A 27,310-nucleotide genomic window follows, 5' to 3' on the forward strand; every position below is an offset into this window, starting at 1 on the left:
TTTTAATCACATTGCAAAAGAAGTCCCCAAATCCAAATTTGTCTAAACAGTGAAAAATAAAATTATGTTCTACGGTATCAAAAGCTTTGTAAAAATCCAAAAACATAAGGAAGCTATCATCAGTTATTAGATCATAATAATCAATCAAATCTAAGACAAGCCGATTATTATTTGAGATGTGCCTATTACTCATAAATCCAGATTGAGATTCATCAATGATTGAGTTCAAAACCTCCCTCAGTCTTTTAGCAAAAATTAAAGCAAAAATCTTATAATCTGTATTAAGAAGACTAATTGGATGCCAATTATCAATGAGAAGTAAATCTTTTTTAGGTTTAGGGATTAACGTGATTAACCCTTGAGTCATGCTAGCTGTAAGAGATTGCTTCAGAATGCATTCCCAAAATAACTGCTCAGAGAAATCTTTAACAAATTCTGTTGTGATACCATCAGTCCCAGGAGACTTATTACATTTAAGAAGTTTTATAGCATCAGCAATCTCCTCAATAGTAATAGGTTTATCACACAAAGTTCTCTCATCCATATCAATCGTTTTCACATTAGTAAGGGAATTTTTAAAAACGGTCTCATACTCATACAAATTAGAGTAAAATCTGTGGCAAAAATCCGAAATTGCTCTTGGATTATCAGTAATAGACCCATCTATATTCAGTTGGGGTATAGTTCAACACAGCATCCATCTAGGCAGGTAACGTTCAACTAATGTATACATGAGCATGCACAGTGCGCATCCAACTAAAAGTATAATGAGTCAATCAGTATATCACATTACCTCCCCATTTAGATTAAGAATAATTTAATACATTGCTCCAACTAAAGTACTTCACAACATTAAAGTGCATCATCATTGGGTCATTATTGCCATGAATATCAACATAACATAACACATATTTGGCCTTTTAACCGTACTGAATGCTGTTGACTCCTTATTTCAAGTCTAAACATTAATAAACTAAGATCAGCAATCAATCCATCAAAACAAACAACTCGAGTTGTAATCAGTCTCTCAGAGCATATGAGCAATCAGTCTCTTAGAACTTCTTAGTACCACATTCAGTCCTGGTAACACTGTGGCGGCCTAGTGGTCCGCTCAGAGCGTCGCAAAGCCACTGGAACAGGGTCAGTTTGTTCAGGCAGCTTTACCTGTTCTGATGTTGTGGGCCCGGTTCTGGAACAGTCCTCTACTTGCTCCGCTGGTTGATTTGTTTCCTCATCAGGCTGTAGCTCTGAAGTCTCTGGAGAGCTGCGTGGTCTGAGCTGGTCCCCGTGACGCCGGTACACTTGGTCAGTTGTCTCACCTTGCACCTTGCTTTATCACTCCTGGAATCCATCTTGGCTTTTCTCCTGCTGTGTTACGCAGATATACCTGTTCATCCACATCAAACTGTTTCTCAGCAGCATGCTGGTCATGTTCTTCCTTCTGACGATACTGCTTTCTCCTCACTGTTTCTTTGATGCTTGGTTTTTTTAGAAAGTCCAATCTGGTTCGGACATGTCTCTTTAAGAACAAATCTGCTGGTGACTCACCAGTTGTGCTGTTGGGGGTAGTACGATACCACAGCAAAAACTGAGAAACTTTGTCCTCGATGCTTAGATCTTCCCTTGCCAGCTTTTTCATTCGAGTTTTGAAGGTGGAGACATATCTCTCTGCTAAGCCATTCGTGGCAGGGTGTCTCGGAGGACCTGTTGTGTGTAGGGTTCCATTTCGCTTCATAAACTGCTGAAATTCATCAGACATGAAAGTTGTTGCATCGTCTGTGACGATTTGTTCTGGGACTCCACAGGATGAAAATAATCTCTTTAATCTTGTGATAGTGGCTGTGGAAGTTGGATGCATCATTTTGTACACTTCCAGCCACTTTGAAAATGCATCGCCCGCAATCATGAACATGCTGCCCATGAATGGCCCTGTGAAGTCAATGTGGAGTCTCATCCAGACATCCCCAGGGAACTCCCATAGGTGCAGCGGGCTTTGACATGGCATGCGTTGCTCTAGTTGGCATGTTTCACATTCTTTGCAGACTTTTTCAATGTGCATGTCAATGTTAGGCCACCAGACATATTGTCTAGCGATTGACTTCATCTTTACAATGCCAGGGTGCCCACCGTGGACCTCCTTAAGCACTGCTGTTCTCAGCTTCACGGGTGCAGTCACTCGTGTGCCCCATAGAACACCATCCTCATCTGGAATTTATTTTGGCCATCCTTCCATAATGTACCTGTACAGCCTTCTCTGTCATTCCTTGTTGCTTTTGCGATGTCTTGCGTTCAGCGGTGCCTCCTCCAGATATCACATATCAGGGCATCGATTTAAGCTGACATTGCCTCGGTTCCAGCATCCTTAGTCTCTGACAGTGGGAGGCGCGACAGCCCGTCAGCGTTGCCATGCTTTTCTGACTGGCAGTAGACTATGTGGTCGTCATATGCTGACAACACAATAGCCCACCTCTGGATACGCGCCGCCGCCATTGTTGGAAGCCACTTATGCTCCCCAGATAGTGTCAATAGAGGCCTGTGGTCGGTGATCAAGTTGAACTGTCGCCCCCACAGGTATTGGTGAAACCATCTCCAGGTGGTTTGCTCTTTCAAGAGTCTGTAGAGGGGTGCCAGCATGGTACTCTGTCTGCAGCATATCCGCCACTTTCTCACCCCCTACTCGACCCAGCTCCTGGTCCAAGCGATGGCTCTGTCCCACCTGGACTACTGCAATTCCCTCTTGGCTGGCCCTCCCAGCGTCCGCCATCAGACCCCTCCAACTTATCCAGAATGCAGCAGCTTGTCTGGTCTTCAACCTTCCCAAATACTCACACATCGCCCCCCTGCTTACTCTCCTCCACTGGCTGCCTGTCATGGCTCACATCAAATTCAAAACATTGGTGCTAGCCTTCCAAGCAGTTAAGGGGTCTTCCCCAGCTTACCTACAAAAAATCTGACCCTACAACCCTGCCAGACCTCTTCGTTCAGCCTCCACAGGCCGCTTGGCACCTCCCCCTCTCCAAACCTCCACCTCACGCTCATGACTACTGTCTGTTCTGGCTCCACGGTGGTGGAACAAACTCCCCGTTGAGGTCAAAACTGTAGAATTTCTCCCCACCTTCAAGCGCAAACTGACCTCTTCAAGCAGCATCCCTCCCCGTCCCTCCCTACCTCCCTGTGAACCTTAATTGTTGTCTTTGTGATTTACTTTGTGTATCTGTATTTTTAGTTGGCTAGGTAAGCAGTGTTTGGATAATTAAGTCTGGTCACTTTTGCTTTGTTGTTTGTTTATTTGTTTGTAAAAAAAAAAAAAAAAAAAAATTTTATTCATATAAATAGGCCCTGGTCCTTATCTTTGTTGTACAGGTAGCAGTTGAAATTGTACTTCCCTCTAGGGTCTTTCAGCGAACTTATCCCTGGTTATGGGTATGCACTTTGTTGTATGTCGCTCTGGATAAGAACGTCTGCCAAATGCCATTAATGTAATGTAATGTAGTTGCTTCCCACACTGACAACATTGCTAGGGCAAATACAATGCAAATACAGACCTTTCACCTGTGAATATTAATTTAATGTAAAGCCTGTGTAGGTCTTTTCACCTGTTATGAATTCTCTGGTGAGTACTGAATTAGTATTTTGTAAACCTTTCCCTCACTGATCACATTTGTAGTGCATTTCCCCTGTATGAATTCTCTGGTGGATTTTTAAATGACATTTCTGAACTAAAGACTTCTCACAGATTATATTTGTAGGGCTTTTCACCTGAATGAATTCTCTGACATTTGGTTTATTCACCTTTCCTTAAGAAGCACTTCCCACACTGATCAGCCAATAAATAAACCATGTTAAAGACAGTAGTACCACTCTGCCTTCCACTCTCTACTGGTCTGGGCTGACTGCGAATCGCCACAATAGAGCCAATACATTTACACGTTATCTGACTCCATTTGAAACTAGAATTTAGAATGTGGTTTTAATCATGCGTGAAGTTTGGAGTGGCTACACTCGACTCCTGCCTCTTCCCTGTGCCACCATTACTCAATATATGCTCCTGGGATTAGCACGCTGAATCTCAGTTCGTTGGAGAACACAGAGGTTGGGGGTCTAGCCAACACAATACATGCACTATTATACTATATTTTATATTATACTAACATACATAGTTTTTAAAGGGGTCCTGAAAGCTAATGTGACGTAGAAACGTCCATGGGTTCTCTTTTCATCAAATTACAAGAACCATGCACCACCAATCCTGTTTCATGGGCAGAATTTGGCTGCCTTTCCCAACTTTGGAACTCCACTAAAGTACCAGGCCACTGATCAGTTGCTCTTTGGTCAGAATTGTTCAGTATTCAGTCGTAATTCAGGCTGAAAAAGATACAAGATAAAATAGAGTCATAGAGATCACGCAAGTTAAAAATAAGTATTTATTAACAGGCAGGTAGGTCATTATCTTAGAATTCAACAGTCAATTAATACAGAAATACAAATACAAAGTCAATAATCTTACCCAGCCTGCTTCAACTACACACAAACACAGAAAATGCACATGTGTGGGAAGACAGATACGATCTTCCCTGATGGGTTCGTATTCCCTTCTTTTATGCCAAATCACACTCTTGAACCAGGCGGCAGTGCCATAAACTAACCTGGGTGGTCAAATCTGGAATTTAGACCTTTGGGGGTTGTTAAAAGGGAAAAACAGATGATTACCAGAGAGGACATATAGTTTTCCCTTGAGTAATTGAAACTATGCTACTAAACTCTATTTGGTATGAAATGTATCTCATTTGATTCCTTGCTTGATATTACCTGATTGCATCCATACCAAACAGATTATCATCATGTCTGATTATGTTGTAGTTGTCATGAAAAGTCCCTCCTTAATCCAGGGGCGAAGTAAAGGGTGTAATGACAGAAGTGTCCAAATGGGGGCACTGTGGGAGTGTCCTGAGTCTTTCCCATAGGAATTGACCAGGTGTTGGGTCAGGTTGGGTCACGGAGACATTCCTTTCCCATGGTTTGGCAGGGGCTTAATGACCTCTCTGACCTATAGGCCCCTAGAACACACATCCACGGCCATTCCCCTTTATCTCAGTCTTCCCAGATGCGGACAAATGCGCTCAGGAGCAAATGGTCTGAATCCCCAAAAGGAAGTCCGAATCGTAGAGCTGACTGGAGATACCTGGACAGGGATGTAGTTGTGCGTTTTCATGACAGTCGCATAATGTAATAACTAAGTTTTTGTACCCCTCATGGTAATATAGAGAAGGGGGGGTTCCACAGGGGGCCCAGGAAGACAGTCCCTCCGGGAACAACACACAAGTTTTCCCCCACAGACATGGGTGCCAAAAGGTGGGAGCTAACGATGTATGCTCCTGGGAGGAGAGCTACTTTACAGCCACATATTGCCATGGTATCAGAGGAAGTCAGCAAGCTGACCAGTGCCAGAGTGACGATACCACATGTTAATTATTTCCGCCTTACACCTGCATGAATTATCTGGTGGGTATTTCACTTAGATTTACAAAGAAAATACATCTCACACTGATCACATTTGCAGGGCTTTATCTGTATGAATTTTCTCGTGTGTGATTACATGTGATTTCTGTTGAAAACACTTCCCACACTGATTGCATTTGTATGGCTTTTCCCCTGTATGGACTTTCTGATGTTTGCTTAAACCAGACTTATCTATAAAACACTTTCCACACTGAGTACATGTGTAGGGCTTTTCACCAGTATGAATTCTCTGATGGATAATTAAATCACGATTACGAAAAAAACACTTCCCACACTGAGTACACAAGTAGGCCTTTTCTTTTTTATGAATTGTCTGATGAGACTGTAAATTACTTTTACTATGAAAACACTTCCCACACTGATCACATTTGTAGGGCGTTTCCCCTGTATGAATTCTCAGATGTTTGGTTAAAGAACATTTCTGAACAAAAGACTTCTCACACAGATGACATTTGTAGGGCTTTTCACCTGAATGAATTCTCTGATGTTTGGTTAAAGAACATTTCTGAACAAAAGACTTCTCACACATATGACATTTGTAGGGCTTTTCACCTGAATGAATTCTCTGATGTTTGGTTAAATAACATTTCTGAACAAAAGACTTCTCACACATATGACATTTGTAGGGCTTTTCAACTGAATGAGTTATCTGATGATTGGTTAAAGAACATTTCCGAACAAAAGACTTCTCACACATATGACATTTGTAGGGCTTTTCACCCGTATGAATTCTCTGATGGACCTTCAAAACGGCCTTCGCTGAAAAATACTTCCCACACTGATTACATTTGTAGGGTTTTTCACCTGCATGAATTACCTGGTGGGTATTTAACTTCGATTGACTAAGAAAAGACATCTCACACTGATCACATTTGTAGGGCCTTTCATCTGTATGAATTTTCTTGTGTTTGATTAAATGTGATTTCTGTTTAAAACACTTCCCACACTGATCACATTTGTAGGGCTTTTCATCTGTATGAATTTTCTTGTGTTTGATTAAATGTGATTTCTGTTTAAAACACTTCCCACACTGATCACATTTGTAGGGCGTTTCTCCTGTATGAATTCTCTGGTGGATATTTAAATAACATTTATGAAAAAAAGACTTCTCACACAGATTACATTTATAGGGCTTTTCACCTGAATGAATTCTCTGGTGGATATTTAAATAACATTTATGAACAAAAGACTTCTCACACAGATGACATTTATAGGGCTTTTCACCTGAATGAATTCCCTGATGTTTGGTTAAAGCAGCTTTCCTTAAGAAGCACTTCCCACACTGATCACATTTGTAGGGCTTTTCACCTGTATGAATTCTCTGATGGACCTTCAAAACGGCCTTCGCTGAAAAATACTTCCCACACTGATCACATTTGTAGGGCTTTTCATCTGTATGAATTTTCTTGTGTCTGATTACATGCGATTTCTGTTTAAAACCCTTCCCACACCGATTAGATTTGTAAGGTTTTTCACCTGTATGAATTCTCTGGTGCCTCTGCAAAACAGATGCTGTGGTAAAACACTTCCCACACAGACTACACGTGTTCGGCTTTTCCTCTGAATGAATGTTCTGGTTATTCAAATGAGATTCATGAGGAAAACACTTCCCACACAGGGAGCATTGGTGGGGCTTTTCACAATTATGGTTTCCCTTGTCTTGGATTAACTCTGATGGCTCATTAAGGCATCTCACATGCTGGGTGGAACAGTCCTGTTCTTTCCCTGGTTTCCTGCAGTGTGGATTTGGCTCCCCTGCACACTGCCATGGTTCAGTCCGGTCTTTGTGAACAACACCAGCTCCATTAAGCACAGTGTTCACTTCATCAGATGTAATATCATCACATTTAATGTCCTGCAGGACACTGATGTGTTCGGCCTTAATGTAGCCTTCATCATCAGTCTCTGTTTTGATTTGGTCAGGATGCAGATGGGTTACATATCCCAGCTCTGTAACTTCTAGGTTCTCTGTCTTAAGATACCCAGTGTGTGTGTGACCCGGATAAGTTTCTGTTTTGATTTGGTCAGGGTGCAGATGGATTCTACATACCAGCTCTGTAAAGTCTAGGCTCTCTGTCTTAATAAGATGCCCAGTGTTGGTGGGACCCAGATCAGGTTCTGTTTTTATCAATGGTGAGTCAGTGTGGTGTACAGCACTGACCCCACTGTGTGCTGTAACACACTCTGGCTCCAGTGTGTTGAGTCCTGGTGTAGTACACTCAGTCTCTGACTCTGCCATGTGGACAGACTCCAGTCCACTTCCTCTTCTTTCAGTCTGATCCTGTGCTGCTCAGTGAGCTCTGCTAGTGTTGTCTCAGTGTCCTGTCTCAGACAGACTCCTGTCTGAATCATACTGCTGCTCAAAGGTGTGCAGAAGTGCATCTCCTGGAGGGAAACAGGGGAAGGGATTTAGCCTTAAACTGGTGTAACCACATCAGCTGACAAGTGAAGACAACTGAATCAATTTTTATTCCCAATTCGCATCATTATACATGCTAGCTATAAAAACAAAACCTTTGGTTGAGGATTCAATTCAACTACGAATTTATCATCAATGAACGTCAAAATTCCACTTTTTGCGAGTAAATGACATCCGCTTAAGAGATATGGAGGCTTGCAAGTGATTTTCTTCAGCTCTTGTTAGATAGTGAGCCAAATACAAATGAGGCTGATGTTTCGTTTGGGCTGATCAATTTCATTTCCTGTCTTTTGAGGCTTTCGGCAAAAACGAAGTTTTTTTTGTGATTAATACACTTTACACTATAGAATATAAAAATAACACTTTGCAATTTGTGCACATCTGTACAAAAAGTAAACAATTGGGGAAGGAATTTACCCAATTCCAGTTTTCATGCGTCCTGCACACGGTTCCAGTTACGAGCAGCGTAATGAAGCTGCTTCCACCTGTTCTGTGTTCATGCGACTAACCTGATGTAATGTAGCATGACCACGAGAGCGACTAGGCTAAGCTAACTAATCTAAAACATGAGACTGAAAAGCATTACACCCTGTAAATAAACAGCGTGTAAATAAATAGCGTGGACCGATAATGTCACTCTTGTTGTAAATTCACAATTTCGGAGACAACAGCTTATGTGTAGGCTAACGTTACGGGTAGGGAATTTTGCACGGTAAGAAGGAGTTTTAGTACAGCGCGAGCACGAAGTGCCTGAGCCTCAAAGTGTGTTTTGAAAAAAAAAAAATCTAAAGTGGTGACTAATCTTCGTTTTTCAAAAACGGTATTATTCGAAACAACTTCCGCCGTGTAAACAAATTTGTAGACTACGTTTGCGGGTCAGGCACTCGTCTTGATTATCGGTTAACAAAAAATAAAAGAATAATCTAAGGACCTCGCGTGTCGAATGTGCTTCGACCAAAACGAAGATAGCAATTAGCTTGACGCATATCTAGCGAAATGTAAAGAGGTAGGGACTTCTCACGTTAAGAAGAAATCTCATGACAACGGGGAAACTTGTGGAAACAGTCGTGCGACTAATGAAATACCGCATAGAATGAAAAAAGTACATAAAGACAATTCCAACCTTACCCATATTTATTCCATTGATTTGATTTCTTGTGTTGATAGGCCAAATTAATTCCATTTAAATAATCTCAAGTGTGTTAAACACAGTAGGTCGTTGTTAGGTGAACGAAACGAAAGTCATTAATTCCACTCCGTAACTGAATTGGTTCTTTAGAAAAGGAAAAAAGAAGAAAGTTTATTCGACCGCGACTGCTAGCAGGCAGGTTCTCTGGCCATCACACATAAAAGCCTCTCCACCATTGTCCCTTGAACTGTAAGTGCAACGATATCCACGGATTAAAAAAAAAAAAAAACCGACAGTAAAAATGTGTTCTTCGTCTTCGGGTATTGTAAGGCTCATTCACCGCCACCTACTGGACTGGAGTGAGCCGCCCCAAAAGGCCCTTATTATCCCCTTCCACAACAGTTTTTGTTTCACAAAATCAAACCTGTTTACTGTTTAAGATATAACTGAACTGGTATTCGCGTAAAATGCTCATTATTTCATTGAGCCAGGATAACTGAAGGAAATTCTTGGCCCATGATACAGCGTAGGAGCTTCACTCCATGTTGTGCCCAGTGCATATTCATGTTATAAACAGTTTCACCCTTTTGCTCATCACTGAAACTCCCCATACATTTTCAGAATCTGATGGGGTTTTTTTTTTTTTACCAATGAGATACATTTCCTCACAAAAGTCAGGACACTGGTCCAGAAATGTGGGGTACATTACATTAATGCCATTCTTGTCCAGACAACGTACAGTTGATTAGACTAAGCAGGAGACAATCCTCCCCTGGAGCAATGCTTAAGGACCTTGCTCAAGGGCCCAATGGGTGTGGATCTTATTGTGGCTACACAGAGGATCGAACTACCAACCTTGCCTGTCCCAGTCATGTACCATAACCACTACGATACAGGCCGCTACAAACATGTTTTACACGCCTTCGTATTCCCGTACCCTTTGAATTACATTACATTAATGGCATTTTGGCAGACGCTCTTATCCAGAGCGAAATACAGTTGATTAGACTAAGCAGGAGACAATCCTCCCCTGGAGCAATGCAGGGTTAAGGGCCTTGCTCAAGGGCCCAACGGCTGTGCGGATCTTATTGTGGTCACACTGGGGATTAGAACCACCGACCTTGAGTGTCCCAGTCCTTTACCTTAACCACTACGCTACAGGCCACCGAATCAAACATACCCTGCTGTTACGGAAGACATACACTCACCAAACACTTTATCAGTAACACCTGTACACCTACTTATTCATGCGATGATCTAATCAGCCAATCGTGTGGCAGCAGTGCAATGCATAAAGTCATACAGATACCAGTCAGGAGCTTCAGGTTATGTTCACGTCAACTATCAGAATGTGATCTAACTGACTTTGACCGTGGAATGATCATGCTGCTTGGTGATTTTTTCTCAAAATTGACTACATCAGCACCACTTGGTTATGCATGTTAATGATGTTGGCTAGCTAACATTAGGGGAGGGTACTGACATCTAACATTAACGTTACATTAGCTATCATATAAATGAAACAATTTTGTTCAGTTTTCATAAATAATTTTTACATTCCAACATTGAGTTTACGTTTTAAGACCTTGGTTAAAATGACACTGCCTGCTATTCACATTCCTCAACCCTATCCAGACAAGTTACCCTATCAAGAAGTTATTTGCTGTTGTGACGTCATGGTGATTTTATTTATTGGTTACAGGATAGAACACAAAGAGTAGTAGTAGGAGGGGCCTTATCCAAGCAGGGTATTGTGGGAAGTGGAGTCCCACAGGGGTCGGCACTGGGGGCACTGCTCTTCCTCATTTACATAAATGATCTAGACACGGGCATTGAAAGTAATTTAGTTAAATTAGAGCAGATGATACAAAAATAGGTTTAGCTAACAGTATGGACTGTACTAAAGTAATCCAGGAAGACTTAAACAGAATCCACAAGTGGTCAGAAATCTGGCATATGAAATTCAAGACAACAAAATGTAAAGTTCTACATGTGGGAAATAAAAATATAAGGCAGGATTACTTCATGGGGGGTACAAAACTGGATAGTGCTCAAGTTGAAAAAGACTTGGGGGTAATAGTTCATGTGCGGTAGCAGTAAAAAAGGCCAATATGCTAGGATACATAGCTAGGAGTATTGAGTCCAAGTCCAAGGAAGTTACCTCATACAATACTCTTGTTAGACCACACTTGGTGTACTGTGTGCAGTCAATGTATAAAAGATAAGAGTTACGACTGTTTATACACAATTTTGTATGACGAACAGCAGTGAAGAAATGTTACTAGATATAACTATTGCACTAGAAATCTGTCTCTTGCTTCATCTCTCCTTATAGCCCTACAAATATGGTTGTTTTGTCTCCGAGCAGAAAAACAATACAAGCTTTATTTGCGTCTGAACCAGAGTTTTGTGCTCGGAACACATCCCTTTTCTGCGATGAACTAACCAAGCTACAGGAAGGCTGCCAGCACTCCTTCCGGTGAACTAACTCAGAACCAAGCTACTGGAAGGCTGCCAGCACTCCTTCCAGTGAACTAACTCAGAACCGAGCTACAAGAAGGCTGCCAGCACACCTTCCGGTGAACTAACTCAGAACCGAGCTACAGGAAGACTGCCAGCACTCGAGTATGGTCCTAAGGCTACCCTTTCACCACACACCATGATACACTGCAGACAGCCCAACCTGGCGAGCTGTTTCCCAGGCTGGTGTGGGGGCTGAGGAGGAGGAGGAGGGGCGGGGGGGGGGTTGTGTGGAAGTCCTGGTGGAGCAGTGAACCAGCACATCTTTCCACAATTGCCAACAAAACAGAGAAACACAATTGGGTTTCTTTTAGTTAACATGTTTATTTTCATATCCAAGCAGCTGTCCAAAAATTCCTTCCAAACAAATACATTTCTGTCTCTTCCATCACTGCAGACATTTCAGTCATAAGAATGACATTTATTAAAACAATCAGATATATTACAGTCCAAAACACTTGGTATTAATAAAAATCCAAGCCCAGTTTGTCCCAGTCAGCTGTCCAAAACACTGTTTATTTGACCACTGTCTGCCCTGTCTTGGGTGGGCATTAACAGGGCGTTGCTGCAAAAGAGCATGCATGTTCAGTCAACCTACCCTGTATAAATAAAAGCTTAATAAAACTGAAGATATTCACTTAAGTATATACATCGCGATGTTCACCTCGAAGAATTCTCAGGAGTGTAAATTAGATGCCTCCCACACTGACAACATTGCTAGGGCAAATACAATGCAAATACAGACCTTTCACCTGTGAATATTAATTTAATGTAAAGCCTGTGCAGGGCTTTTCACCTGTTATGAATTCTCTAATTAGTACTTAATTTGTATTTTCTAATGAAACCCTTCCCTCACTGATCACATTTGTAGTGCATTTCCCCTGAATTCTCTGGTGGATTTTTAAATGACATTTCTGAACTAAAGACTTATCATATATATTATATTTGTAGGGCCTTCCATCTGAATTAATTCTCGGACATTTGGTTAATTCACCTTTCCTTAAGAAGCACTTCCCACACTGATCAGCCAATAAATAAACCACGTTAAAGACAGTTGTACCACTCTGCCCTCTGCTCTCTACTGGTCCGGGCTGACTGCGAATCGCCACAATAGAGCCAATAAATTTACCTTCGTTATCTGACTCCATTTGAAACTAGAATTTAGAATGTGGTTTTAATCATGCGTGAAGTTTGGAGTGGCTACACTCGACTCCTGCCTCTTCCCTGTGCCACCATTACTCAATATATGCTCCTGGGATTAGCACTATTGCTGAATCTAAGTTTGTTGGGGAACACAGAGGTTGGGGGTCTAGCCAACACAATACATGCACTATTATACTATATTTTATATTATACTAACATACATAGTTTTTAAAGGGGTCCTGAAAGCTAATGTGACGTAGAAACGTCCATGGGTTCTCTTTTCATCAAATTACAAGAACCATGCACCACCAATCCTGTTTCATGGGCAGAATTTGGCTGCCTTTCCCAACTTTGGAACTCCACTAAAGTACCAGGCCACTGATCAGTTGCTCTTTGGTCAGAATTGTTCAGTATTCAGTCGTAATTCAGGCTGAAAAAGATACAAGATAAAATAGAGTCATAGAGATCACGCAAGTTAAAAATAAGTATTTATTAACAGGCAGGTAGGTCATTATCTTAGAATTCAACAGTCAATTAATACAGAAATACAAATACAAAGTCAATAATCTTACCCAGCCTGCTTCAACTACACACAAACACAGAAAATGCACATGTGTGGGAAGACAGATACGATCTTCCCTGATGGGTTCGTATTCCCTTCTTTTATGCCAAATCACACTCTTGAACCAGGCGGCAGTGCCATAAACTAACCTGGAGGGGTGGTCAAATCTGGAATTTAGACCTTTGGGGGTTGTTAAAAGGGAAAAACAGATGATTACCAGAGAGGACATATAGTTTTCCCTTGAGTAATTGAAACTATGCTACTAAACTCTATTTGGTATGAAATGTATCTCATTTGATTCCTTGCTTGATATTACCTGATTGCATCCATACCAAACAGATTATCATCATGTCTGATTATGTTGTAGTTGTCATGAAAAGTCCCTCCTTAATCCAGGGGCGAAGTAAAGGGTGTAATGACAGAAGTGTCCAAATGGGGGCACTGTGGGAGTGTCCTGAGTCTTTCCCATAGGAATTGACCAGGTGTTGGGTCAGGTTGGGTCACGGAGACATTCCTTTCCCATGGTTTGGCAGGGGCTTAATGACCTCTCTGACCTATAGGCCCCTAGAACACACATCCACGGCCATTCCCCTTTATCTCAGTCTTCCCAGATGCGGACAAATGCGCTCAGGAGCAAATGGTCTGAATCCCCAAAAGGAAGTCCGAATCGTAGAGCTGACTGGAGATACCTGGACAGGGATGTAGTTGTGCGTTTTCATGACAGTCGCATAATGTAATAACTAAGTTTTTGTACCCCTCATGGTAATATAGAGAAGGGGGGGTTCCACAGGGGGCCCAGGAAGACAGTCCCTCCGGGAACAACACACAAGTTTTCCCCCACAGACATGGGTGCCAAAAGGTGGGAGCTAACGATGTATGCTCCTGGGAGGAGAGCTACTTTACAGCCACATATTGCCATGGTATCAGAGGAAGTCAGCAAGCTGACCAGTGCCAGAGTGACGATACCACATGTTAATTATTTCCGCCTTACACCTGCATGAATTATCTGGTGGGTATTTCACTTAGATTTACAAAGAAAATACATCTCACACTGATCACATTTGCAGGGCTTTATCTGTATGAATTTTCTCGTGTGTGATTACATGTGATTTCTGTTGAAAACACTTCCCACACTGATTGCATTTGTATGGCTTTTCCCCTGTATGGACTTTCTGATGGATAATTAAATCACGATTACGAAAAAAACACTTCCCACACTGAGTACACAAGTAGGCCTTTTCTTTTTTATGAATTGTCTGATGAGACTGTAAATTACTTTTACTATGAAAACACTTCCCACACTGATCACATTTGTAGGGCGTTTCCCCTGTATGAATTCTCAGATGTTTGGTTAAAGAACATTTCTGAACAAAAGACTTCTCACACAGATGACATTTGTAGGGCTTTTCACCTGAATGAATTCTCTGATGTTTGGTTAAAGAACATTTCTGAACAAAAGACTTCTCACACATATGACATTTGTAGGGCTTTTCACCTGAATGAATTCTCTGATGTTTGGTTAAATAACATTTCTGAACAAAAGACTTCTCACACATATGACATTTGTAGGGCTTTTCAACTGAATGAGTTATCTGATGATTGGTTAAAGAACATTTCCGAACAAAAGACTTCTCACACATATGACATTTGTAGGGCTTTTCACCCGTATGAATTCTCTGATGGACCTTCAAAACGGCCTTCGCTGAAAAATACTTCCCACACTGATTACATTTGTAGGGTTTTTCACCTGCATGAATTACCTGGTGGGTATTTAACTTCGATTGACTAAGAAAAGACATCTCACACTGATCACATTTGTAGGGCCTTTCATCTGTATGAATTTTCTTGTGTTTGATTAAATGTGATTTCTGTTTAAAACACTTCCCACACTGATCACATTTGTAGGGCTTTTCATCTGTATGAATTTTCTTGTGTTTGATTAAATGTGATTTCTGTTTAAAACACTTCCCACACTGATCACATTTGTAGGGCGTTTCTCCTGTATGAATTCTCTGGTGGATATTTAAATAACATTTATGAAAAAAAGACTTCTCACACAGATTACATTTATAGGGCTTTTCACCTGAATGAATTCTCTGGTGGATATTTAAATAACATTTATGAACAAAAGACTTCTCACACAGATGACATTTATAGGGCTTTTCACCTGAATGAATTCCCTGATGTTTGGTTAAAGCAGCTTTCCTTAAGAAGCACTTCCCACACTGATCACATTTGTAGGGCTTTTCACCTGTATGAATTCTCTGATGGACCTTCAAAACGGCCTTCGCTGAAAAATACTTCCCACACTGATCACATTTGTAGGGCTTTTCATCTGTATGAATTTTCTTGTGTCTGATTACATGCGATTTCTGTTTAAAACCCTTCCCACACCGATTAGATTTGTAAGGTTTTTCACCTGTATGAATTCTCTGGTGCCTCTGCAAAACAGATGCTGTGGTAAAACACTTCCCACACAGACTACACGTGTTCGGCTTTTCCTCTGAATGAATGTTCTGGTTATTCAAATGAGATTCATGAGGAAAACACTTCCCACACAGGGAGCATTGGTGGGGCTTTTCACAATTATGGTTTCCCTTGTCTTGGATTAACTCTGATGGCTCATTAAGGCATCTCACATGCTGGGTGGAACAGTCCTGTTCTTTCCCTGGTTTCCTGCAGTGTGGATTTGGCTCCCCTGCACACTGCCATGGTTCAGTCCGGTCTTTGTGAACAACACCAGCTCCATTAAGCACAGTGTTCACTTCATCAGATGTAATATCATCACATTTAATGTCCTGCAGGACACTGATGTGTTCGGCCTTAATGTAGCCTTCATCATCAGTCTCTGTTTTGATTTGGTCAGGATGCAGATGGGTTACATATCCCAGCTCTGTAACTTCTAGGTTCTCTGTCTTAAGATACCCAGTGTGTGTGTGACCCGGATAAGTTTCTGTTTTGATTTGGTCAGGGTGCAGATGGATTCTACATACCAGCTCTGTAAAGTCTAGGCTCTCTGTCTTAATAAGATGCCCAGTGTTGGTGGGACCCAGATCAGGTTCTGTTTTTATCAATGGTGAGTCAGTGTGGTGTACAGCACTGACCCCACTGTGTGCTGTAACACACTCTGGCTCCAGTGTGTTGAGTCCTGGTGTAGTACACTCAGTCTCTGACTCTGCCATGTGGACAGACTCCAGTCCACTTCCTCTTCTTTCAGTTTGATCCTGTGCTGCTCAGTGAGCTCTGGTAGTGTTGTCTCAGTGTCCTGTCTCAGACAGACTCCTGCCTGCATCATACTGCTGCTCAAAGGTGTGCAGAAGTGCAGCTCCTGGAGGGAAACAGGGGAAGGGATTTAGCCTTAAACTGGTGTAACCACATCAGCTGACAAGTGAAGACAACTGAATCAATTTTTATTCCCAATTCGCATCATTATACATGCTAGCTATAAAAACAAAACCTTTGGTTGAGGATTCAATTCAACTACGAATTTATCATCAATGAACGTCAAAATTCCACTTTTTGCGAGTAAATGACATCCGCTTAAGAGATATGGAGGCTTGCAAGTGATTTTCTTCAGCTCTTGTTAGATAGTGAGCCAAATACAAATGAGGCTGATGTTTCGTTTGGGCTGATCAATTTCATTTCCTGTCTTTTGAGGCTTTCGGCAAAAACGAAGTTTTTTTTGTGATTAATACACTTTACACTATAGAATATAAAAATAACACTTTGCAATTTGTGCACATCTGTACAAAAAGTAAACAATTGGGGAAGGAATTTACCCAATTCCAGTTTTCATGCGTCCTGCACACGGTTCCAGTTACGAGCAGCGTAATGAAGCTGCTTCCACCTGTTCTGTGTTCATGCGACTAACCTGATGTAATGTAGCATGACCATGAGAGCGAGTAGGCTAAGCTAACTAATCTAAAACATGAGACTGAAAAGCATTACACCCTGTAAATAAACAGCGTGTAAATAAATAGCGTGGACCGATAATGTCACTCTTGTTGTAAATTCACAATTTCGGAGACAACAGCTTATGTGTAGGCTAACGTTACGGGTAGGGAATTTTGCACGATAAGAAGGAGTTTTAGTACAGCGCGAGCACGAAGTGCCTGAGCCTCAAAGTGTGTTTTGAAGAAAGAAAAAAAAAATCTAAAGTGGTGACTAATCTTCGTTTTTCAAAAACGGTATTATTCGAAACAACTTCCGCCGTGTAAACAAATTTGTAGACTACGTTTGCGGGTCAGGCACTCGTCTTGATTATCGGTTAACAAAAAATAAAAGAATAATCTAAGGACCTCGCGTGTCGAATGTGCTTCGACAAAAACGAAGATAGCAATTAGCTTGACGCATATCTAGCGAAATGTAAAGAGGTAGGGACTTCTCACGTTAAGAAGAAATCTAATGACAACGGGGAAACTTGTGGAAACAGTCGTGCGACTAATGAAATACCGCATAGAATGAAAAAAGTACATAAAGACAATTCCAACCTTACCCATATTTATTCCATTGATTTGATTTCTTGTGTTGATAGGCCAAATTAATTCCATTTAAATAATCTCAAGTGTGTTAAACACAGTAGGTCGTTGTTAGGTGAACGAAACGAAAGTCATTAATTCCACTCCGTAACTGAATTGGTTCTTTAGAAAAGGAAAAAAGAAGAAAGTTTATTCGACCGCGGCTGCTAGCAGGCAGGTTTTCTGGCCATCTCACATAAAAGCCTCTCCACCATTGTCCCTTGAACTGTAAGTGCAACGATATCCACGGATAAAAATATGTTCTTCTTCTTCGGGTATTGTAAGGCTCATTCACCGCCACCTACTGGACTGGAGTGAGCCGCCCCAAAAGGCCCTAATTATCCCCTTCCAAAACAGTTTTTGTTTCACAAAATCAAACCCTTTACTGTTTAAGATATAACTGAACTGGTATTCGCGTAAAATGCTCATTATTTCATTGAGCCAGGATAACTGAAGGAAAATTCTTGGCCCATGATACAGCGTAGGAGCTTCACTCCATGTTGTGCCCAGTGCATATTCATGTTATAAACAGTTTCACCCTTTTGCTCATCACTGAAACTCCCCATACATTTTCAGAATCTGATGGGGTTTTTTTTTTTACCAATGAGATACATTTCCTCACAACAGTCAGGACACTGGTCCAGAAATGTGGGGTACATTACATTAATGCCATTCTTGTCCAGACAACGTACAGTTGATTAGACTAAGCAGGAGACAATCCTCCCATGGAGCAATGCTTAAGGACCTTGCTCAAGGGCCCAATGGGTGTGGATCTTATTGTGGCTACACAGAGGATCGAACTACCAACCTTGCCTGTCCCAGTCATGTACCATAACCACTACGATACAGGCCGCTACAAACATGTTTTACACGCCTTCGTATTCCCGTACCCTTTGAATTACATTACATTAATGGCATTTTGGCAGACGCTCTTATCCAGAGCGAGATACAGTTGATTAGACTAAGCAGGAGACAATCCTCCCATGGAGCAATGCCCAACGGCCTTGCTCAAGGGCCCAACGGCTGTGCGGATCTTATTGTGGTCACACCGGGGATTAGGACCACCGACCTTGCGTGTCCCAGTCCTTTACCTTAACCACTACGCTACAGGCCGCCGAATCAAACATACCCTGCTGTTACGGAAGACATACACTCACCAAACACTTTATCAGTAACACCTGTACACCTACTTATTCATGCGATGATCTAATCAGCCAATCGTGTGGCAGCAGTGCAATGCATAAAGTCATACAGATACCAGTCAGGAGCTTCAGGTTATGTTCACGTCAACTATGAGAATGTGATCTAAGTGACTTTGACCATGGAATGATCATGCTGCTTGGTGATTCTTTCTTAAAATTTACTACATCAGCACCACTTGGTTATGCATGTTAATGATGTTGGCTAGCTAACATTAGGGGAGGGTACTGACATCTAACATTAACGTTACATTAGCTATCATATAAATGAAACAATTTTGTTCAGTTTTCATAAATAATTTTTACATTCCATGAACAGTTTACGTTTTAAGACCTTGGTTAAAATGACACTGCCTGCTATTCACATTCCTCAACCCTATCCAGACAGAACTAAATTATTTGCTGTTGTGACGTCATGGTGATTTTATTTATTGGTTACAGGATAGAACACAAAGAGTAGTAGTAGGAGGGGCCTTATCCAAGCAGGGTATTGTGGGAAGTGGAGTCCCACAGGGGTCGGCACTGGGGGCACTGCTCTTCCTCATTTACATAAATGATCTAGACACGGGCATTGAAAGTAATTTAGTTAAATTAGAGCAGATGATACAAAAATAGGTTTAGCTAACAGTATGGACTGTACTAAAGTAATCCAGGAAGACTTAAACAGAATCCACAAGTGGTCAGAAATCTGGCATATGAAATTCAAGACAACAAAATGTAAAGTTCTACATGTGGGAAATAAAAATATAAGGCAGGATTACTTCATGGGGGGTACAAAACTGGATAGTGCTCAAGTTGAAAAAGACTTGGGGGTAATAGTTCATGTGCGGTAGCAGTAAAAAAGGCCAATATGCTAGGATACATAGCTAGGAGTATTGAGTCCAAGTCCAAGGAAGTTACCTCATACAATACTCTTGTTAGACCACACTTGGTGTACTGTGTGCAGTCAATGTATAAAAGACAAGAGTTACGACTGTTTATACACAATTTTGTATGACGAACAGTAGTGAAGAAATGTTACTAGATATAACTATTGCACTAGAAATCTGTCTCTTGCTTCATCTCTCCTTATAGCCCTACAAATATGGTTGTTTTGTCTCCGAGCAGAAAAACAATACAAGCTTTATTTGCGTCTGAACCAGAGTTTTGTGCTCGGAACACATCCCTTTTCTGCAATGAACTAACCGAGCTACAGGAAGGCTGCCAGCACTCCTTCCGGTGAACTAACTCAGAACCAAGCTACTGAAAGGCTGCCAGCACTCCTTCCAGTGAACTAACTCAGAACCGAGCTACAAGAAGGCTGCCAGCACTCCTTCCGGTGAACTAACTCAGAACCGAGCTACAGGAAGACTGCCAGCACTCGAGTATGGTCCTAAGGCTACCCTTTCACCACACACCATGATACACTGCAGATAGCCCAACCTGGCGAGCTGTTTCCCAGGCTGGTGTGGGGGCTGAGGAGGAGGAGGAGGGGCGGGGGGGGGGTTGTGTGGAAGTCCTGGTGGAGCAGTGAACCAGCACATCTTTCCACAATTGCCAACAAAACAGAGAAACACACTTGGGTTTCTTTTAGTTACCATGTTTATTTTCATATCCAAGCAGCTGTCCCAAAATTCCTTCCAAACAAATATATTTCTGTCTCTTCCATCACTGCAGACATTTCAGTCATAAGAATGACATTTATTAAAACAATCAGATATATTACAGTCCAAAACACTTGGTATTAATAAAAATCCAAGCCCAGTTTGTCCCAGTCAGCTGTCCAAAACACTGTTTATTTGACCACTGTCTGCCCTGTCTTGGGTGGGCATTAACAGGGCGTTGCTGCAAAAGAGCATGCATGTTCAGTCAACCTACCCTGTATAAATAAAAGCTTAATAAAACTAAAGATATTCACTTAAGTATATACATCGCGATGTTCACCTCAAAGAATTCTCAGGAGTGTAAATTAGATGCCTCCCACACTGACAACATTGCTAGGGCAAATACAATGCAAATACAGACCTTTCACCTGTGAATATTAATTTAATGTAAAGCCTGTGCAGGGCTTTTCACCTGTTATGAATTCTCTAATTAGTACTTAATTTGTATTTTCTAATGAAACCCTTCCCTCACTGATCACATTTGTAGTGCATTTCCCCTGAATTCTCTGGTGGATTTTTAAATGACATTTCTGAACTAAAGACTTATCATATATATTATATTTGTAGGGCTTTCCATCTGAATGAATTCTCGGACATTTGGTTAACTCACCTTTCCTGAAGAAGCACTTCCCACACTGATCAGCCAATAAATAAACCACGTTAAAGACAGTTGTACCACTCTGCCTTCTGCTCTCTACTGGTCTGGGCTGACTGCGAATCGCCACAATAGAGCCAATAAATTTACCTTCGTTATCTGACTCCATTTGAAACTAGAATTTAGAATGTGGTTTTAATCATGCGTGAAGTTTGGAGTGGCTACACTCGACTCCTGCCTCTTCCCTGTGCCACCATTACTCAATATATGCTCCTGGGATTAGCACTATTGCTGAATCTAAGTTTGTTGGGGAACACAGAGGTTGGGGGTCTAGCCAACACAATACATGCACTATTATACTATATTTTATATTATACTAACATACATAGTTTTTAAAGGGCTCCTGAAAGCTAATTTGATGTAGAAACGTCCATGGGTTCTCTTCACATCAAATTACAAGAACCATGCACCACCAATCCTGTTTCATGGGCAGAATTTGGCTGTCTTTCCCAACTTTGGAACTCCACTAAAGTACCAGGCCACTGACCAGTTGCTCTTTGGTCAGAATTGTTCAGTATTCAGTCGTAATTTAGGCTGAAAAAGATACAAGATAAAATAGAGTCATAGAGATCACGCAAGTTAAAAATAAGTATTTATTAACAGGCAGGTAGGTCATTATCTTAGAATTCAACAGTCAATTAATACAGAAATACAAATACAAAGTCAATAATCTTACCCAGCCTGCTTCAACTACACACAAACACAGAAAATGCACATGTGTGGGAAGACAGATACGATCTTCCCTGATGGGTTCGTCTCCCCTTCTTTTATGCCAAATCACACTCTTGAACCGGGCGGCAGTGCCATAAACTAACCTGGAGGGGTGGTCAAATCTGGAATTTTTAGAATTTTTAGATTGTTAGAAGGGAAAAACAGATGATTACCAGAGAGGACATATAGTTTTCCCTTGAGTAATTGAAACTATGCTAGTAAACTCTATTTGGTATGAAATGTATCTCGATACCAGATGTTAATTATTTCCGCCTTACACCTGCATGAATTATCTGGTGGGTATTTCACTTAGATTTACAAAGAAAATACATCTCACACTGATCACATTTGCAGGGCTTTATCTGTATGAATTTTCTCGTGTCTGATTACATGTGATTTCTGTTGAAAACACTTCCCACACTGATTGCATTTGTATGGCTTTTCACCTGTATGAATTATCTGATGTCTCTGTAAAACAGATGTTGTGGTAAAACACTTCCCACACAGAGTACACAAGTTGGGCTTTTCCCCTGTATGGACTTTCTGATGTTTGCTTAAACCAGACTTATCTATAAAACACTTTCCACACTGAGTACATGTGTAGGGCTTTTCACCAGTATGAATTCTCTGATGGATAATTAAATTACAATTACGAAAAAAACACTTCCCACACTGAGTACACAAGTAGGCCTTTTCTTTTTTATGACTTGTCTGATGAGACTGTAAGTTACTTTTACTATGAAAACACTTCCCACACTGATCACATTTGTAGGGCGTTTCCCCTGTATGAATTCTCTGGTGGATATTTAAATCGCCTTTCTGAACAAAAGACTTCTCACACAGATGACATTTGTAGGGCTTTTCACCTGAATGTATTCTCTGATGTTTGGTTAAAGAACATTTCTGAACAAAATACTTTTCACACAGATGACATTTGTAGGGCTTTTCACCTGTATGAATTCTCTGATGGACCTTCAAACCGGCCTTTGCTGAAAAAGACTTCCCACACTGATTACATTTGTAGGGTTTTTCACCTGCATGAATTACCTGGTGGGTATTTAACTTCGATTGACTAAGAAAAGACATCTCACACTGATCACATTTGTAGGGCCTTTCATCTGTATGAATTTTCTTGTGTTTGATTAAATGTGATTTCTGTTTAAAACACTTCCCACACTGATCACATTTGTAGGGCGTTTCTCCTGTATGAATTCTCTGGTGGACATTTAAATAACATTTATGAACAAAAGACTTCTCACACAGGTGACATTTATAGGGCTTTTCACCTGAATGAATTCTCTGGTGGATATTTAAATAACATTTAAGAACAAAAGACTTCTCACACAGGTGACATTTATAGGGCTTTTCACCTGAATGAATTCTCTGATGTTTGGTTAAAGCAGCTTTCCTTAAGAAGCACTTCCCACACTGACCACATTTGTAGGGCTTTTCATCTGTATGAATTCTCTGATGGACCTTCAAAACGGCCTTCGCTGAAAAATACTTCCCACACTGATCACATTTGTAGGGCTTTTCATCTGTATGAATTTTCTTGTGTCTGATTACATGCGATTTCTGTTTACAACCCTTCCCACACCGATTAGATTTGTAAGGTTTTTCACCTGTATGAATTCTCTGGTGCCTCTGTAAAACAGATGCTGTGGTAAAACACTTCCCACACAGACTACACGTGTTCGGCTTTTCCTCTGAATGAATGTTCTGGTTATTCAAATGAGATTCAAGAGGAAAACGCTTCCCACACAGGGAGCATTGGTGGGGCTTTTCACAATTACGGTTTCCCTCATCTTGGATTAACTCTGATGGCTCATTAAGGCATCTCACATGCTGGGTGGAACAGTCCTGTTCTTTCCCTGGTTTCCTGCAGTGTGGATTTGGCTCCCCTGCACACTGCCATGGTTCAGTCTGGTCTTGGTGAACACCAGCTCCATTAAGCACAGTGTTCACTTCATCAGATGTAATATCATCACATTTAATGTCCTGCAGGACACTGATGTGTTCGGCCTTAATGTAGCCTTCATCATCAGTCTCTGTTTTGATTTGGTCAGGATGCAGATGGGTTACATATCCCAGCTCTGTAACTTCTAGGTTCTCTGTCTTAAGATACCCAGTGTGTGTGTGACCCGGATAAGTTTCTGTTTTGATTTGGTCAGGATGCAGATGGGTTCTACATACCAGCTCTGTAAAGTCTAGGCTCTCTGTCTTAATAAGATCCCCAGTGTTGGTGGGACCCAGATCAGGTTCTGTTTTTATCAATGGTGAGTCAGTGTGGTGTACAGCACTGACCCCACTGTGTGCTGTAACACACTCTGGCTCCAGTGTGTTGAGTCCTGGTGTAGTACACTCAGTCTCTGACTCTGCCATGTGGACAGACTCCAGTCCACTGAGTTCCTCTTCTTTCAGTTTGATCCTGTGCTGCTCAGTGAGCTCTGGTAGTGTTGTCTCAGTGTCCTGTCTCAGACAGACTCCTGCCTGCATCATACTGCTGCTCAAAGGTGTGCAGAAGTGCAGCTCCTGGAGGGAAACAGGGGAAGGGATTTAGCCTTAAACTGGTGTAACCACATCAGCTGACAAGTGAAGACAACTGAATCAATTTTTATTCCCAATTCGCATCATTATACATGCTAGCTATAAAAACAAAACCTTTGGTTGAGGATTCAATTCAACTACGAATTTATCATCAATGAACGTCAAAATTCCACTTTTTGCGAGTAAATGACATCCGCTTAAGAGATATGGAGGCTTGCAAGTGATTTTCTTCAGCTCTTGTTAGATAGTGAGCCAAATACAAATGAGGCTGATGTTTCGTTTGGGCTGATCAATTTCATTTCCTGTCTTTTGAGGCTTTCGGCAAAAACGAAGTTTTTTTTGTGATTAATACACTTTACACTATAGAATATAAAAATAACACTTTGCAATTTGTGCACATCTGTACAAAAAGTAAACAATTGGGGAAGGAATTTACCCAATTCCAGTTTTCATGCGTCCTGCACACGGTTCCAGTTACGAGCAGCGTAATGAAGCTGCTTCCACCTGTTCTGTGTTCATGCGACTAACCTGATGTAATGTAGCATGACCATGAGAGCGAGTAGGCTAAGCTAACTAATCTAAAACATGAGACTGAAAAGCATTACACCCTGTAAATAAACAGCGTGTAAATAAATAGCGTGGACCGATAATGTCACTCTTGTTGTAAATTCACAATTTCGGAGACAACAGCTTATGTGTAGGCTAACGTTACGGGTAGGGAATTTTGCACGATAAGAAGGAGTTTTAGTACAGCGCGAGCACGAAGTGCCTGAGCCTCAAAGTGTGTTTTGAAGGGAAAAAAAAAATCTAAAGTGGTGACTAATCTTCGTTTTTCAAAAACGGTATTATTCGAAACAACTTCCGCCGTGTAAACAAATTTGTAGACCACGTTTGCGGGTCAGGCACTCGTCTTGATTATCGGTTAACAAAAAATAAAAGAATAATCTAAGGACCTCGCGTGTCGAATGTGCTTCGACCAAAACGAAGATAGCAATTAGCTTGACGCATATCTAGCGAAATGTAAAGAGGTAGGGACTTCTCACGGTAAGAAGAAATCTCATGACAACGGGGAAACTTGTGGAAACAGTCGTGCGACTAATGAAATACCGCATAGAATGAAAAAAGTACATAGACAATTCCAACCTTACCCATATTTATTCCATTGATTTGATTTCTTGTGTTGATAAGCCAAATTAATTCCATTTAAAAAATCTCAAGTGTGTTAAACACAGTAGGTCGTTGTTAGATGAACGAAACGAAAGTCATTCATTCCACTCCGTAACTGAATTGGTTCTTTAGAAAAGGAAAAAAGAAGAAAGTTTATTCGACCGCGGCTGCTAGCAGGCAGGTTTTCTGGCCATCTCACATAAAAGCCTCTCCACCATTGTCCCTTGAACTGTAAGTGCAACGATATCCACGGATAAAAATATGTTCTTCTTCTTCGGGTATTGTAAGGCTCATTCACCGCCACCTACTGGACTGGAGTGAGCCGCCCCAAAAGCCCTTATTATCCCCTTCCACAACAGTTTTTGTGTCACAAAATCAAACCCTTTACTGTTTAAGATATAACTGAACTGGTATTCGCGTAAAATGCTCATTATTTCATTGAGCCAGGATAACTGAAGGAAAATTCTTGGCCCATGATACAGCGTAGGAGCTTCACTCCATGTTGTGCCCAGTGCATATTCATGTTATAAACAGTTTCACCCTTTTGCTCATCACTGAAACTCCCCATACATTTTCAGTATCTGATGGGTTTTTTTTTATTTTTACCAATGAGATACATTTCCTCACAACAGTCAGGACACTGGTCCAGAAATGTGGGGTACATTACATTAATGCCATTCTTGTCCAGACAACGTACAGTTGATTAGACTAAGCAGGAGACAATCCTCCCCTGGAGCAATGCTTAAGGACCTTGCTCAAGGGCCCAAAGGGTGTGGATCTTATTGTGGCTACACAGAGGATCGAACTACCAACCTTGCCTGTCCCAGTCATGTACCATAACCACTACGATACAGGCCGCTAATAACATGTTTTACACGCCTTCGTATTCCCGTACTCTTTGAATTACATTACATTAATGTCGCTCTTATCCAGAGCGACATACAGTTGATTAGACTAAGCAGGAGACAATCCTCCCCTGGAGCAATGCAGGGTTAAGGGCCTTGCTCAAGGGCCCATTGGCTGTGCGGATCTTATTGTGGGGGCACACCGGGGATTAGAACCACCGACCTTGCGTGTCCCAGTTTACCTTACCTTTACCAGTCCCTTTACCTTAACCACTACGCTACAGACCGCCGAATCAAACATACCCTGCTGTTACGGAAGACATACACTCACCAAACACTTTATCAGTAACACCTGTACACCTACTTATTCATGCGATGATCTAATCAGCCAATCGTGTGGCAGCAGTGCAATGCATAAAGTCATACAGATACCAGTCAGGAGCTTCAGGTTATGTTCACGTCAACTATCAGAATGTGATCTAACTGACTTTGACCGTGGAATGATCATGCTGCTTGGTGATTTTTTCTCAAAATTTACTACATCCGCACCACTTGGTTATGCATGTTAATGATGTTGGCTAGCTAACATTAGGGGAGGGTACTGACATCTAACATTAACGTTACATTAGCTATCATATAAATGAAACAATTTTGTTCAGTTTTCATGAATTATTTTTACATTCCAACATTGATTTTATTTATTGGTTACAGGATAGAACACAAAGAGTAGTCG

At 41.3% G+C, this 27,310-nt stretch overlaps 3 protein-coding genes across 6 annotated transcripts in view; all 3 read right to left on the reverse strand.

The window, feature by feature from the left end:
- Positions 1-9,331, reverse strand: part of LOC133127121 (zinc finger protein 883-like) — a 56,563-nt gene extending 47,232 nt beyond the window's left edge. Inside the window, exons 1-2 of the mRNA XM_061239780.1 lie at positions 9,068-9,331; positions 4,656-7,905 (exon numbers count right to left, since the gene is read on the reverse strand). Of these exons, the coding sequence (XP_061095764.1) occupies positions 5,549-7,759 (2,211 nt within the window). The 5' untranslated portion in view covers positions 7,760-7,905; positions 9,068-9,331 and the 3' untranslated portion in view covers positions 4,656-5,548. Of the gene's footprint in view, positions 7,906-9,067 lie in introns of the transcript that reaches the window.
- A 2,741-nt stretch (positions 9,332-12,072) lies between these two features.
- Positions 12,073-25,972, reverse strand: LOC133127127 (zinc finger protein 260-like). Of its 4 annotated transcripts, none has more exons than XM_061239795.1 (4): positions 25,714-25,972; positions 23,641-24,550; positions 13,893-13,982; positions 12,073-13,161 (listed from the first exon to the last, which is right to left on the reverse strand). In XM_061239795.1, exons 2-3 carry the CDS (start codon positions 24,515-24,517, stop codon positions 13,921-13,923), a joined length of 939 nt encoding a protein of 312 aa, XP_061095779.1. In that variant the 5' UTR covers positions 24,518-24,550; positions 25,714-25,972; the 3' UTR covers positions 12,073-13,161; positions 13,893-13,920. The 4 variants fall into 4 exon arrangements, with proteins under 4 accessions (XP_061095779.1, XP_061095778.1, XP_061095776.1 ...); XM_061239794.1 differs by lacking the exon at positions 12,073-13,161 and adding an exon at positions 13,203-13,442; XM_061239792.1 differs by lacking the exon at positions 12,073-13,161 and having other exon boundaries at positions 13,203-13,982.
- Positions 13,203-18,049, reverse strand: LOC133127128 (zinc finger protein 883-like). Its single transcript, XM_061239796.1, has 2 exons — positions 17,789-18,049; positions 13,203-16,621 (listed from the first exon to the last, which is right to left on the reverse strand). Exon 2 carries the CDS (start codon positions 16,473-16,475, stop codon positions 14,349-14,351), a length of 2,127 nt encoding a protein of 708 aa, XP_061095780.1. The 5' UTR covers positions 16,476-16,621; positions 17,789-18,049; the 3' UTR covers positions 13,203-14,348.
- Positions 25,973-27,310: the final 1,338 nt, after the last annotated feature.

Source organism: Conger conger, chromosome 4 (genome assembly GCF_963514075.1).
Source record: "Conger conger chromosome 4, fConCon1.1, whole genome shotgun sequence".
NCBI lineage: Eukaryota > Metazoa > Chordata > Actinopteri > Anguilliformes > Congridae > Conger > Conger conger.

Excerpts from the sequence above, each read along its gene's own strand:
- LOC133127128 (XM_061239796.1), bottom strand. The coding sequence starts at position 16,475 with ATGGCAGAGTCAGAGACTGAGTGTACTACACCAGGACTCAACACACTG.
- LOC133127127 (XM_061239791.1), bottom strand. The coding sequence starts at position 24,517 with ATGATGCAGGCAGGAGTCTGTCTGAGACAGGACACTGAGACAACACTA.